The 16,285-nt window shown below is 32.1% G+C and overlaps 2 protein-coding genes across 3 annotated transcripts in view; one reads left to right on the top strand and one right to left on the bottom strand.

The window, feature by feature from the left end:
* Positions 1–3,526: 3,526 nt before the first annotated feature.
* LOC130444723 (protein ITPRID2) lies at positions 3,527–10,973 on the bottom strand. Its single transcript, XM_056779998.1, has 5 exons — positions 10,962–10,973; positions 10,673–10,731; positions 10,167–10,338; positions 8,994–9,058; positions 3,527–8,757 (listed from the first exon to the last, which is right to left on the bottom strand). Exons 1-5 carry the CDS (start codon positions 10,971–10,973, stop codon positions 8,712–8,714), a joined length of 354 nt encoding a protein of 117 aa, XP_056635976.1. The 3' UTR covers positions 3,527–8,711.
* Positions 10,737–16,285, top strand: part of LOC130443897 (ral guanine nucleotide dissociation stimulator-like 1) — an 82,735-nt gene continuing 77,186 nt past the window's right edge. Inside the window, exon 1 of one of the 2 annotated variants that reach the window (XM_056778786.1) lies at positions 10,737–11,173. In XM_056778786.1, coding sequence (XP_056634764.1) covers positions 11,153–11,173 — 21 coding nt within the window. In that variant the 5' untranslated portion in view covers positions 10,737–11,152. The remainder of the gene's footprint in view (positions 11,174–16,285) is intronic. The other variant, XM_056778785.1, reaches the window with a different exon arrangement.

Raw genomic sequence — 16,285 nt, 5'->3', positions numbered from 1 at the left:
CCGATAAAAGTAACAAGCACTGAATGAATGAAAATTATATTCACGTAAATTACTTATATTTACACAAAATTTTCAGAAAATATAAACAAATATTCTAAGTAATGGTTGAAACATTTTAAGTATGAAACTAGAGTTTAACTACAATCCATTTCTCATAGACATTTACGACAATGTATTTAATTATAAAGGTATTATATATCATGACATATATTTTGACCGATTCAAACAAGTGTATTTATTATACCAAGAAATACTTTTGAAAATATAATATGAAATGACTAATAATTACGATTAAAACAGATCTTAGAGTCACATCTTATGAGTTGTAGACAGTTCCTACATCAATGACCAACTATGAAATGAAATTTGAGGAGGCAAATTCAAATTGATGGTTAAATATAATAAATAAATGATGTGGACCAGCGATGATTCACGATTAAATAGGAAACAATAACGGTATTTTCTCTTTATAATTAATAAAATACTTATTTTGTTAATATAAATTAAAAATTCACAATGCGAATATGTTTAATATTATTTAGATATGAATATTCATTACCTTCAGATATAATAACTACTTTAAACAATCACCCGAGGACTCAGTGAAGTAATAGATGTGTTAAAATTGAGGTTGTCTTGAAAGTTGCCTGTTTCACTAATACTTAACGTGAGCGAACGAGGCTTCCAGCACTTCGAGTTCGTGGACTACTTATTGGTTTATAAAAATAAGCAATTGATGTTTAGTATTAACACGCATGATTGACCAAGCAGATTGTTTTTAGGTAAAAGAATACTTAAAATGAATCTTGGTTAATTTTGTCCCGATAAAATCACAACGGAAGAAATATTGAAAGATAATGAAGTTTATGGTAGAATTATTTGCGTTTAGACAAACTGTGGTGTTGTTAAACTCTTAATATAGAAGTGAACTTAGTTGTCACCTACGAATTATTATAGTTTTGATATTCCTTGTATCGTCCAAATGACAAAAACTATAAATAGAAAACGATGTTAGATCTCAAAATGTTACAAATTAGAATACAAGTACATTTATTTTTTCAATATATAATGTGTATCTAAAGCTTGGTTTATGTAGCCAAAATTAAATTACTAGTTGAATGACACGGAAATAGTACTTGTAGTTCATGCAGAAAATTAACAGTAAATTAAAATTAAGCTAAAGTGGGCCACTCACTTCAACGAAATCGTACGATTTGACCGTTGTCAGACAGGTCTGACTGCTGTATTACAACATGACTAAGGGAACACCTTTTCAAGAGCCATTCTGCACGAAAATCTGCGATTTACTTTAGTTTTTTTTTTCATTACGCATTAAAAAATTACATTTTGGTACTGCGTCGCAGTGTCATGTCTTCTCTCGCCAAATCTAAGATTATATACTCGACGCCAAATTTTCAATCAAATTGTACAACGTCGAACGGCGCCGCAGTATTACTTTTTTGAGGTTATGAGCACAGAATACCTCAGGTCAGTCTGTATTGGTGGTATTATTTTGTTTACAACATCCTTGTTCTTTGGTTATGGAAATATCATTGCTCCGATTTTCGTCGTGGTGTTTTGTTTTTAAAACTGATATCAAAAAAATAGGAAAAGCAACATCTGAAAGTAAGAAATGTCTTTTAGACGATGGAATACTGATAGACATGCCAGGAGCTTTTCACATTTGTATGACAAAAAGGACCCATACAGGAAATTTCTATTGGTTTACCAGAAATTTATAATTAGCCTTCATTTACTGCATAAACTAAATAATTACCAGCAAGAAAGTTCAATTTTAATTTTGGCTGCATAAACCAAGCTGTAGATAGTGTCAAGACCTTTCCACGTTTGTATGACAAAAATGACCAAAATAGGGAGAATCTATTGGTTCACCAGTGATTTATAATTATCCTTAATTTACTGCATATACCAAATAATTACCAGCAAGAAAGTTCAATTTTAATTTTGGCTGCATAAACCAAGCTGTAGATAGTGTCAAGACCTTTCCACGTTTGTATGACAAAAATGACCAAAATAGGGAGAATCTATTGGTTCACCAGTGATTTATAATTATCCTTAATTTACTGCATATACCAAATAATTACCAGCAAGAAAGTTCAATTTTAATTTTGGCTGCATAAACCAAGCTGTAGATAGTGTCAAGACCTTTCCACGTTTGTATGACAAAAATGACCAAAATAGGGAGAATCTATTGGTTCACCAGTGATTTATAATTATCCTTAATTTACTGCATATACCAAATAATTACCAGCAAGAAAGTTCAATTTTAATTTTGGCTGCATAAACCAACCTGTAGATAGTGTCAAGACCTTTCCACGTTTGTATGACAAAAATGACCAAAATAGGGAGAATCTATTGGTTCACCAGTGATTTATAATTATCCTTAATTTACTGCATATACCAAATAATTACCAGCAAGAAAGTTTAATGTTAATTTTGGCTGCATAAACCAAGCTGTAGATAGTGTCAAGACCTTTCCACGTTTGTATGACAAAAATGACCAAAATAGGGAGAATCTATTGGTTCACCAGTGATTTATAATTATCCTTAATTTACTGCATATACCAAATAATTACCAGCAAGAAAGTTCCATGTTAATTTTGGCTGCATAAACCAAGCTGTAGATAGTGTCAAGACCTTTCCACGTTTGTATGACAAAAAGGACCAAAGTAGGGAGAATCTATTGGTTCACCAGTGATTTATAATTATCCTTAATTTACTGCATATACCAAATAATTACCAGCAAGAAAGTTCAATGTTAATTTTGGCTGCATAAACCAAGCTGTAGATAGTGTCAAGACCTTTCCACGTTTGTATGACAAAAAGGACCAAAATAGGGAGAATCTATTGGTTTACCAGTAATTTATAATTATCCTGAATTTACTGCATAAACCAAAAATTTACAACCAAGAAAGTTTAGTTTAATGTTAATTTTAATTTAGTTTTAATCTTGGCTGCATAAACCAAGCTATAGATAGTGTTAGCAACTTTCCAAATTTGTAGGACAAAAAGGACCAAAATAGGGAAAATCTATTGGTTTACTAGTAATTTATAAATATCCTTAATTTACTCCGTAATTCAAAAAATTATCACCAAAAAAGTTTAGTTTCATGTTAGTTTTAATTTTAGCTGCATAAACAAAGTTGAAGAAGTCTTAAATAGATAATAATTCTCATAGTAGAAGGTCCAATTTTGTATTACGTTGGTTATTGCCGCTGCCCAATTTGCTAAGAAGAATTTGGAGTAAAAAAATGGCCTATATGTAGATATAATAAATTAATTTGATTAATAATTGAGCTAATAAACAATTCCACCTACCTTGTGTTATTAGGGGGTTCTTGGTGATGGGATGAGTGTTGACTGCATGAGGTAGAATAAGAGACAGGCGAGGAAATTGTTCTCAAGAACGCGGGAAAAAGGGTAGCAGTGTTGCCAAGAGCTCGAAAATAAATTAAAACAATAACTTTATAATTTTCATTCAATGGCAAGGATAAAAAATAAATGGTTTTTATTAAACAAAATTTTATTTAAACAAGGCAACAAAAATATTACAATTGGTCCATATAAAATATTGTACGTTATTTTGGTTCCACATTATATCAACCATTGACTTGAATAAGTGAAAAAAAATCATTTTTCAATTTTTTTTAACATAAAAATAATGGAAAGAGTAAGTTTTAGATTTGATTCTAATATGAATAGAATAAAAATGGGGCACTACAATATTTTTTATCTTATCTGTAGATTAATTTTGGAATTGGTACGTACATAACAAAAAATAGGGTGATATTTTATAGCTGCGTCTACATTTAAAATAAAATTACTCAATTTTTTTTCTAATTCATTAGATTAGGCAGATGCTATAGAAATTATTCATAGTAACATCAAATAAGACATGCGATCTCTAGCTTTCCTAAGTCTTTCCTTTCACCCTTCAAATGTTTCAACAACTTTATTAAAACGCTGCAAAGATGTTTCGGCAGCACTAGCTCGAGAATTCCTCAATAGATCTTTTCTGAAACGCCGCCGAGGTGTTTCAGCAGCTCTAGCTCGAGAATGCCTAGATCATTCCACAAACGTTCTTTACGTTGCAGAGATGTTTCGGGAGCTTTAGTCTTGGACATAGCAAGCTAAGCTTTATGAAGACTAGTCTCACGCTGCAGAGATGTTTCAGCAGGTCTAGCTCTAGAATGCTAGAATATATCTTTCCTGAAACGTTCCTTATGCTGCAGAGGTGTTTCAACCGCTCTAGCTCGAGAATGCCTTAATAGATCTTTACTCGAACAACTCCTCACGTTTTTCAAATGTTTCAATATCTTGCAAGCTTTGCTTTATTACGACGAGTTTCACGCTGTAGAGGTGTTTCTGCAGTTTCTAGCTTTGATCGTTGCAAAACTAACTTCTAGCTTCACGCTGTTCTGCCGTTTCTTCAAGCAATTTTTTTCCACGGTGTTCTAATTAAGACTTTTGCTCACTTTCTATTGAAAGTTTTCGATGCGTTTGAGCCTCTCCTTCTCCAAGCGTCGGTTCCTTTCTGTGGCAGTTTTAGTTTTATTTCCTCTAGTATTTTGCCGTTCATTGTTACATTGTGGGCGGCTAAGGGAACGTGGTGCACATTGCCCTTCAGATAGACCCGTCGTGCTTTACTTGACGTTACCAAAGGTTAATGTCCTTTAAGAAGCCGATCAAGCGCTTTGGCTTGAACACTTGTCATTAGGCAAGCTGTTAAGCTTGCCCAAGTGTTTAAACCGCGCTCGAGTGAGTTCTGGGCACTCATAGATAACGTGGTTTGGGATATCATCCTCTTCCAAGCACCAACGGCAATCCGGATCGTCCGTAATGCGTCTTAGATGACAGTGTCCGGTCACTAGTAGGATTTCGCATCCATTTAGTTGGAGAAGTTGTTTGGTGTGAGACGCACAAGGTATATCTACGTATGTCTTTGCTTATCTCGTGCCAAGAGTTTCTATCCATCTCTGCCGAGCTCGCTGTGCAAGTAGACCGATGAGAGACGTGATAGCTACACCAACGATGGGTTCTGGACCATCGGTGAGTTTCCAGTCTGGAGAGTAAGTGACCAGGCACTAAAACGAACTGGATCTTACAACCATCACTCGTTAGATTTTGTAGAACTTTCTTGCACTCCACCACTAGCTTAGAACACAACTTTTCGGCCGTTATGGCTTGTATGACAGCTCTGCTATCTTAGCAGATTGAATATTTTGCGGTTTTTTTAATTTATTTTTGATCTCATGTGAATGGCGGCAGTATATGGTCAAACCTTCCAGCGATCTCTTGGTGCCCTGAGGTTGTATCTTCATCTTTATGTTACTCGGTCTTCGGTATGTACTACCACCATATTGGATTTGGGTGCGGATATACACAAAAAAATAACAAATTCCTAGGCGAAATCCTTCGCTATTCTATTAGTTTATTCCAAAACACTAAAGGAATTAGAAGACAAGTTAAAAAGATAAGAAGAAGACTGGATACTAGATGGATGAATTGTGTTAAGGTCATTTTCACTTTGAAGAACCCATAAATTCGTAAAGCTGGAGCAACTGGGGTACTACGAATTCGAAACACAAACCACTTTTGTTAGGATCAATCTATTAAGTGAAAATGTTTACTGGATCTTCAAAACTTCTTTTTTCAAGATAAAAAGGCAATTTAAAACAACTCCAATACATGTTTAGTAAGATTTTCCCAGGAAACCTAGTCTCCAGTAGAGGCGACATGAATTTGAATCCGGACAATCCTGATTTAACCCTTGAGGACTTTTACCTATGGAGTTTTCTTAAATTCGAGTCTGTAATAATAAACGGACTTCTCTGACGCATTCTGTATATTTTTTTAGACGATTAATTTTCATTTTATAGAAAATATAAACTGAGCTTTGTTTACGTGTCACCAATAGAACCAGTTCGGGTTTTAATGCTGGGTTACGAACCGATACAGGAGTTTATTTCACTGTAAGTTTTTTCAGAATCACGAAATTCGAAAAAAGTATTTACTCATGAGTAATTTTGTTATTATTTCATTAAAAAAAAAAAATAATAAGAAACCCATAGAAATAAATATTATGATGATAATGGCAAGTATCTTGTTACAGTAAACTCTCGGTTAAGCGAGGTTAACAAACAAATAAAGGTCTTAGAGAGACATCTACGGGGAACCGCGATGGTTATTTGTTTATATAGTAACAAGAGCGGTCGAGGCGTAGACGCATCTACTTCCTTTTGCTAGGTCGAACCGTCAGGTTATCTCAGAAGACAATCAAAGACTTTTTTAAGAAATAATCTATGTTTCCACCTGGTTGCAGGTCTGTAACTGTGATTATCATATGCTTTTGCTTCCAATCAATCAGTTTTGTAACCTCTCATGGGGTTTTACGTCATTTTTACTATAACTGAACTTAACCTTCGTATTATCCGAGTTTTCACGTATCCGAGGTGGTCCTGGCCTCAATTACCTCGGATAATCGGGAGTCTACTGTATTGAATTAGTTCTTTGTGGATATACTGATCATTAAAACATGAATTTTACATAAATATATTAGAAATTAAGTAATTTTATCCACACCAGGAGGTGGCGGCAAGAAGTTCGGTTACCAATATTATTAATTTACAAAACTAAATAAATGGCATTTAATAAACAACTAAAATTATGCTTCAGTTCTTTGGTAAATACATATAAAAAATAATAAAAGACACCATAAGGTCAATCTCTATGAAGTTATTCAAATGAGCAAGTAGTGATTCAATACCAAACAGCACCACAACAAACACTGACCATCATTTAATTTATCATTGAAACTAAAACGCCCCGTAAAAAGTTAAATCCTTACCAAATATAGTTTTGTAGTATTTTGATATTTTCTTCAAAGTTTCTGGTTTGTATTGGCAGTTTTTATTATAATTTTCAATTTTTTTCCCTTCCAGTAATTCATATACCATTTATATTTTCGAATACTGCCAAATTGTCTTTTATTTCATTCCTCCAGGTTCCAATAGGTCTGCTCTGTCTTTTCGGCCACAATGGAATCAATTTTTTTACTTTTTTAATTGTCTATAGATCTTCTTCTTACATTTCCAGTCAAGTTCTTCAATTCTTGAACCTGTGACTGGCTGGAAGGTTGGTAGGAGATACCTGCCTGGCGACCATCCGGCTATTTATAAATGTGAGTAACAGAACCATTCTAGGGAACCGCCTGGAGTCTATCCGTTCATATAATTCGTGTTTGATATTACATCTTGGAGGAAAGCGTGATTAGTTCAGTTCCCTGGGCAGTCAATTGGACACTGGCTTCATTTCACTGCATCCACAATGCATTTATGAACCACCTTTACCATACAACCTCCATGTGACCACCAAGTATCCTGCAGTACAGCCTTACGTTTAAAGTAGTTAAAGCTTTAGAGCATTTTGAGATTCTGTTCGAGTTTTTTTATTTTATTATTATTTTTTTATAATTTCTCATTAGTTTCGGTTGCTTTCGTTACATTTCTTTGTTACTTTGGTAATTTATTGACCATCTACAATATTCAGTACTCCCAAATTATCTTTTATTTCATCCTACTAGGTCCCCTTTGGTCTATTCCTTCTTATCAGCCACAATTGAATCCATTTGTTCACTTTTCTATTTGTCTGTTGATCTTCGTCTTCTTACATGTCCAGTCAAATTCTTTAATTCTTACAAATTGAAGTTTTGAAACATTTCGAAATTATTTTTAGGGGTTTTATTGTATTTTTTGTTTTTTTTTGATTCTCCACCTCTCTTTGGTGTAACTTTTGATTAATATTATTCTCATTGTTTTTTTCTCAATTACATTCAGTTCTTCCCCTTTGTTATTGTTTTTTGTTCTATAGCTACTTTTGAATAATTGAATTATGATACTTTTCGAAAATTCTTAAAAATTAACTGATTCCACTATCTAATTTATGAAATTACAAAAATTGTAGTTCACTTTTCAAAAGTGCCTTTTGTTGTTTAACAAATTTTTCAATATTCAATTAGCTTACTGGAAATATGTAACTGGTTCTCTGTGTTAACTTTTACAAACCTCTTTAATTGTTAATAACTAGCATTAAAAACCACCAGAAAAAAATCGACTGGATTCAAAATTGTAAAAAACGATAAAAAAAATTAAGGTCAAGTAATCTTTAATATAAATTGATAACCTTCATTATATTACTTCATAAAAATTGACCTTATAGTAAACATAAGCTGGATGAAGTAAATTCTAAAATAAAATTTTTCATACAGTGATTGTCAGTAATAAATCTAAAATAAAGCATAAATAATTTTCAGTAAATTCTATCAGCAACAGGACGGATCCTCAAATCAACCATATACAGTATGGTTCAGTAAAAAATTATAAAAGTAATTAAAATTATAGTGATTAAGATCTACATTACTTCAAATCATTTTCATGAAAATATCACAAATACAGGAAATATTGAGAGTACGTAATTGATCATTAAATGACATTTTTTTAAAAATCAATTCTAACATGGTACTTAATGGAATGTTGATCAAATGATCATGACCTATATGGTTGAAAATACAATAATAACTTAAACTAATAGACTATAGTTTTTAGGAATGTATAACGATAACCAACCAAACGAAATACAGTCATTGTTATCAAAATTAAATAGAAAATAATTTTTTTTTATATAAATAGTAGTTAATTTGATCTTGCTCTGGTTCTTGATGGTGAAGGCGGAATAGAGCTAGAAACGTTGAAATATATTAATTAACAGTAATTTTAAATCAAACTTTTCACTTTACTAAAGGAAATTTCACTTTACTAGAGGAAATAAAAAAATTAAAAGACAAAATCTGCAACTATCAAATGGAAAACAAATCTAAGAATCTGAATAGGCTAAAATATGTCTCCTTAATCTTTTACTTCACCCCTAAAACGTAGAATAATCATAATATTAATACTGTCTAGATCTAAACTCACTTTGATTCAGAGCCTCTTGATCCATAGTCTTCTAGAAACTGATTTATATCAATGTGTGGTAAAAGCTGTAAAAATTGAAACATTATTTCTCAATGGAAAAAATAAATGTTTTGTATACTGTCTTGTCTATGTCTGTCGGTCTGTCTATATCTTTCAAAGAAAAAACATATCTAATGAGTAATTTTTTACTCAAATTTACAGTAGAGTCTCCATTATCCGATCTAAGCCGGCCGGATAACATGGAAAATCATAAAAATGACCTTGAAAATTAGTTAATTTCATTAGAACATTGAGAATTTTTCAAATATGTAGCTGAATTAAAGCATAACTGAATGAAACGAACTGAAACATCTAACAGAAAAGTAATAACATATATTTTACAATATTTAGATACTTTAGATCAATGATTTTCAACGTTTTTGTACTTGCGCCCCATTTTAAAAAAATTGTTGCGCCTCCTTAATCTAATTTCATAAATACTCAACTGATATTATAATTTATTTAGTGGGCTACAATATTATGTAAAGAAAATACTGAAACTGAATGTACAATTACAGAAAAAATTCCTGGAGGGTTTCCATGGGAGATGTACTCAATAAGTACAGAAAGATTTATCCTCATATCTGATGCTGTTAGCTCATATCAATATATTCAGACAGTTCCCACATGCAAAAAACAGATTTTGCTAACTATAATAAAGTAACATGTAAATCTATATTACCAGGATTTGAGATATAGATTGGAACTTTGGATAATGCAGGGCAACAGAACATATGATTAAACTAAAAAAAATAGCAAAACCCCGTGGTCACAATAGTGTTAAACACGTCCAGCGGCCATAGTTCTGGATTGCTCTATATAAATCTTTAATGTACATTCTTAAGTAATATATTGTAATATATGTTTTCTAATAATAAATGATTTATTATTGTTATTTTTCAATAGAGAAAAATCGGAATTATACGTTAATTTAGCTGGGGTATACATTTTATTGAATAAATTTATATATTTATTCCTAAGAATTGGAGATATTGTATGCATTATAAAAACATATTATTCACAATGTAAAAATAATATAATTATGTAAATTGGGAAAATTTATATTTAAAACACAAAATTTATTAGTCTCGTATTTGTGAAAAATCAAATTAGATATAAATTATTGAGGCTTACTTTTGATGGTTGAAGAAATCTAGCTGGTATTCTATTGATCTTTTCAGAATTCTTTCTCGGTCCAAATCCAAGTTCTAAAAGTACTTCTTCCGGATCAGGTTTCCTCAATTCCAAAACAGATTCTACACTGGAACAATGGCTAGTTCCATCATCTGATTGGAAGGAATAATCTCTAGAAAGAGATTTACTTTTACTATTTATTTTGGGAATGTTTTTCTTCTGGGGATTTGTTGGGTTTTCTCGAGAAGGAAGATTATCAACCCATTGTTCTAACGAACTGTTCTGCATACTGTATGGAAATTATTTGTCCAAAACATTAATATACAGAAATGCTAACAAGTGGTTACTACTGTTATTCAACGTCGTGACGCACTTTAGTTTTTTTGGGATTTGAAACATCTAATTAGATCTGAATTGATAACTTTTTCGAGTTGACGTCTAATAAATTGTTCATATTTGTTGTGTAACTATCTGAATTTAATATTGAATAGGTTATTATTACTTACAATATAATTTGTAAATAATGAAGTTCGAGCTTTAGTTTTAATGTTGGTAATAGAAGTCTCTATTGACAGTGACAAATGACGTCAGGTAATTGAAAAGTTGTAAGTGAAAGCTGCGCTGCCGGAGAAATTATTGTAGCAAATTAATTTAAGTGTTCGTTATTTAATAAGATTATTAAAAATTCAGTGGAAATTATTTTAAACTGTTAACATTTCTCGGTTGAGTAGCTCTTCATTAATTGTTCCTCGTTTTCGTGGTTTGCTGAACTCCTCTTATTTGACAGATGTTTACGGTTCTTTGCATTGGAAAGTGTCCTGTTTGAAATATTACAATATCATGTTTATTAATAATTTTTATTATAAAACAATAACTTCTTGTGCATAATGAGTGTTTTAAATGTCGAGAAATATTAATGTGTCGGACTGTTACACCGAAAGACCAATACAGGAAGGAAAATAACAAATCAAAATGCCAAGGAAAAAATGAACGATGACGATAGTTTGGTCAGTATTTGAAAAATTTTATTGAAATTAACCTTGACTTAGTTGTGTATATTTTGCAAAAGTTTACTATTTAGAAAGGTTTTATTGAATAATAAACTCTGTTGTTTTGAATTAACTGTATACTCTAGTATCTAACGTGGGAAAATATAAATATACTGATAGAATTTTAAAATTGACCTTACTACCTCAGATATTTAGAGTGCAATGCCTTGTAGGATAAAATATTTATTATTTTTAAAAAAATATATTGAATTTATTATTACTACATATAAAACTGGTTTTCAAATACTTACCTAATAGTTATCAAAGTTATAGATATAAAATATATTTTATTTTAAGAATTATTGATATTTAAATATATTGAATAGTAAATAATTAATAAAGTATGCTTTTGGAAGATATGTAAGAATTCAAATTCATTTTTTCATGATAATTTGTCGTGATTTTAGGTGTCTTTTGTATGAAAATCAGTTTAAACATCTAAAAATTGACGTCGCCGAAAAGTCAATTTTTACATGTAATTTTAAACTGATTTTCATAGAAAAAAACAACTAAAATAAAGACCGATTATCACGAAAAACATATAAAAGGGTCTAAGAAGTAAAAAATTGAAAAAAATTCTAATTTATGTGTATACATAACAAATTTGAATAATAATTTGGTTTAAACCTCACATATAATTAATATTTTCCAATTCTACTATGTTTGCATCTGATCCCATACACTATGAATATTCTCAGTGACAAAGAAACTCAAAGACCCAGTAAATATTTAGAAGTCTTCATTAAAGCTTAGAATTTGAGTGCTATCAGCCTAAAATTCTCTTTTTATTCAATCACTTGCATGCCTAGAATGCAGCTAACTAGTTTCTAGAGAGGTTAGAGAGTTGGTTTCTGGAAAATTGGACTGCCATTTTCAGTAATTGCTAGGAGAATAAACAGGAATGTGGATACTGTTGTCAGATGCTGTTAGTTATGACACTAAGAAGGCCGAAGACATAAAGATGAATGTATTGGACAACAGGGTGACAAAATCATATCCAAGATTACTAGCTTGAAAAATTTTTTTTCACTGATAAGAGCAGTAACATTTCAAAGGCTTTCCAGAACTTTCAGGGGTCCTTGAAATGTGGAGTGTTTATAGATGGATAGGAAAATTTGAAATTTTTCCATACTGATCTCAGTCCAATTGATGCTTTTGAAATGTCTCTTTCTACTTGAATTCATTGTATATGCTTCTTTGGAATCTCAGTATATAGATGTGGAATTAACTATGACCTGAAGAAAATTATGGGGAAACTCACAAGACATTGTGCTGTGGATTATCAGATGTGGGACATTAAAACAGCTCCAGATAGTAGCTGTTACTTTTATCAGAAAGCCACTGAGTCAGTTGAGAACTATTGAAAAAGCAGCATGCTTGCGTTTCTTAAAACCAGAGCAATTATTGGGAGACAGGAAGGCCACAACTCATCTAGAGTGTAAAAACTTATGGCAGCTTTTGGAGCTGATTAATGTGGTCTCCAGTTTTCTTCCTTTGAATATATCTTGATATTTCCCCACGTTTTTAATATAGTATGTATCTAATTGTTCCTTGATTATCTTTGTAAAGAAAATTGGAGTAGAACATACATTCGTAAGCAAAAAAAATACTTTTCTTCATTATCTTCAAAATAATACAGAATATTGTATCTCGCTCTCACTGTCCAACAATTTGTTATGATCTGTAACCATCCTTTTTATGCTTGTTTACACTAATGCTAATTAGGAGTGACTAACCTTTATAAAAGTTTATCTACCAGACATACCACTATCAGTTAGCCATCAAAAGTCAACCTATACACATTTTCATTAATAATAAATAAAAATTCTACCTGCAAATGGACACAACATGTGATGAAGCTGCTCAAGCGGTCACCCTATTGTAACAAGCCCAAAGCTTAACACAAATCAGTCTGTTGTTTAATGCCATTTACCAGAAGACATCAGGTCCTTTACTGGTTTTCAAGTCCAACAAAAGCTCAGAGAAACGCGAGGAGTGGCTGGACAGTCAGTTGAAGACTTAAGACAGCTAATCTCGAGCCAAAAATAACCCCAACCCGCCGAGCAGTTCGTCTACGGTTTGCCAGAGAACACGTTAATTGGACTAGGGCTCCGTTCTCTTGTGTTGTATAAAACAAAACGTGGCTTTTGAAGAGGCTTCAGAATGGTTTAAAACAAAAACCGATACATAAAAGAAATTTTAAGGAATCACGTCGTACCCTACGCCAGTTCCATCGGTGAAAACTTCATCCTTATTTAGGACAATGCCCTTCCATATACTGCAAGTTCGACATCCATTACAGGATGTCGAAACTTCCTCTATGGAGTGGCCATCCTGTATTCCGGACTTAAATCCTTTATGGGATTAACTAAAGAGAAAAGTTCGGATTAGAAATCCTAGAGCAGCCACATAATCGGACCTCAAAATGGAGCTCACTGAAGAATGGGGTAGCATCGAACAACTTATTAGAAAGTTAAGGCTTTGAGATGCTAAAATCAGAAAAAGAATTGATGCTACAGATTTTTTGCGAGACTTTTGACTGCGAGCGTACGACTTGAGTCGATTTTTTTGCTCAAGAATGTATTTAAAAAAAGCTTTCTTTGTAGCAGTTTTTATAAGTTTCATTTTTGATTTAGTAGTATCCTCAATTATGGAATTTTCTTGCCTATACTAATATTTTTTCACTTTGGAGTTAATAATTTATTATTGAGGGGAACTATTTGGACAAAAATTTCATATTAAAAATGGCCTGGTACAATATAATTGGATTGTACATTTATAAATTAATGCTTATTCAAGAAGTATATTTTCTCGACCTACTTGTGGAATTGGATTGTTTGATTTTTGTGGGATTTCCCGAATTTACAATTGAAGACATTTTTATGGTTTTAATCTACTTAAGCCTTGATTTTATGACTGGGATATATATAGAACACCTTAAATCAAATTATTGGAATGGAGTCGCCTTCCAAGTAATTCAAATATAAATTTTTAAAATGGAACATGATTAAACTACTTTATAACATCACTCAATAAGTCGTGTGACTGACACACAGATGGCGCTGGCATTGTTAAATTTATGTGACTTTTAGGGTAGTAGTAAGTTTTGAAAAAACTATGTGACAAATTTCATGACATTTGAAGCTACTTTTGTTATTTTCAAAACAATAGATTCATAACATTTTCGTTATGTTAATTTATCATTTTTTCTTGATAAAAAATACTGTCAAGCTCAGGAATGGCCTCAAAAGTGTTATCCGGAATCTGCTCAATCGAAAAGAACCATTCGTTATTGGTTTGCTGAATTTAAACGTGATTGTACCAACACCGATAATGGTGAAGATTCTGGTCGTCCAATTAAGGTGGTTACTCCAAAACATCAAAAATATTCACAAAATTGTCATGTCTAATCGTAAATTGAAATTGCGTGAGATAGCTGATGCCTTAAAGATTCAGAAGGCAGTGTGTTTACAATTATACATAAACATTTCACCAGGAGAAAGCTTTTTTCAATGTGAGTGCCGCGTTTACTCACAGTCGATCAATGAGTTGATGATTCAGAGCAGTATTTGACCATGTTTACATGTAATAAATTAGTTTTTTGCTTCGATATTTGAGATTGGATGAAACATGGATCCATTACTTCACTCAGGAAACTAAACGATCATAATTTGAATGGACTGCAGCCGGTGAACCACGTCCAAAAGCACAACAGTTAGCTGGGAAGGTTATGGCTTCAGTATTTTGAGATGCGAATGGAATATTGTCCATCGACCATATCCAAAAGGGAGAGCCAATCAGTAGCAAATACTACACAGAGCTGTTGGATTGTTTGAATGCCAAAATCATAGAAAAACGGCCTCTTATGTCGAAGAAAAAACCACTATTTCACCAAGACGATGCACCGATTTACCAGTCGATGGCAACGATGGTTAAATTGAACGAATTACATTTTGAATTCCTTCCTCATCCACCGTATAGTTCAGATCTAGCCCCCAGTGACTATTGGCTCAAATGAAGAAGCAATTGCTCAAACTGAAGCTTATTTTGAGGTAAAAGTCAAATCCTTCTATAAACACTGCATCCAGAAGTTACAGAAGCATTGGAATTATTGTATTGCTCTTGAAGGAGATTACATTAATGAATACAATCGATTTTTGTCAAAAAATGTGTATTTCTTAGTCACACGACTTATTGAGGGATGAAGTATATGTAGGGAACTAAGTCGGGATTTATAACTTTATATAATTTGTTTTCTGTCAATATTAGTAGACAATTCTATACATTCGGAAAGCTTCTGAACATATCTGCAAGGAATATTGATTAGAATGTTAAATTATGAACATAAAAACTTCCAAACTTTGGTACAGCATTGTGGAAATCAAAATGAGGATAACGACTGGAATAGAGAATATTTAAAGTAAGCTAGAGAGGACGTTTTATAGAGAAACTTTGGTATATAATAATTAAATTTAGTTAGTAAAAGTTGGTATATATTAGTTTAAAATATAATTAATTTAGAAAAAATATGAACCCCACTTTACATGTACATTTTACATAATTAAATATATGTACAGGGCTAGAACGACCATTAAAGAAGCCCATATATTTTCTTGTAATCTTCCTGTTCTGTTGATATTATCATCACCAGCTGAAGATTCTTGAAGTACTACTGAAGATAATAAGTAAACACATATAAATTTCATTGCTTGAAAGTACTAAAACATGTAAACTTTTTTACTTTGTATGTATAAATGAATAAAAAGTCTTTGATAATATTTTCCTATACGTCAAAAATGATATTGTCAAGTCAAAAATTACAAGCTAAGCAAGCCTGGTTAAACCTAATTCAACGAACAACTTCCACTTCTGTGCATGTCCACTGATTGATCTATTTGATTTGATTGATAAGCTTGATTAGAATCAGAAGTGCCACAATAACTTTACATACAACAGAACCCCTCCATGAAGGTTGAACGGAAGATCTTCATTGGATGTACTCTCCGAGGCAGCCAGGACGTCGCTCAGGAGTATGTACCTTGTGGTTTCTGCATCGTAGACAAGAGCTGC

The sequence above is a fragment of the Diorhabda sublineata genome, chromosome 5, assembly GCF_026230105.1.
Source record: "Diorhabda sublineata isolate icDioSubl1.1 chromosome 5, icDioSubl1.1, whole genome shotgun sequence".
Classification (NCBI taxonomy): Eukaryota; Metazoa; Arthropoda; class Insecta; order Coleoptera; family Chrysomelidae; genus Diorhabda; species Diorhabda sublineata.
The sequence above is the reverse complement of the archived record's forward strand: the minus strand, read 5'-3'. Positions and strand labels throughout refer to the sequence as shown.

Bases quoted from the DNA above. Each gene is read 5' to 3' on its own strand.
- LOC130444723 (XM_056779998.1), bottom strand. The intron at 9,059-10,166 runs GTAAGCCTCAAT...CAATTTTTACAG, and splicing joins GATTTCTTCAACCATCAAAA to CTTTTACCACACATTGATAT. The intron at 8,758-8,993 runs GTGAGTTTAGAT...CAACGTTTCTAG, and splicing joins TCAAGAGGCTCTGAATCAAA to CTCTATTCCGCCTTCACCAT.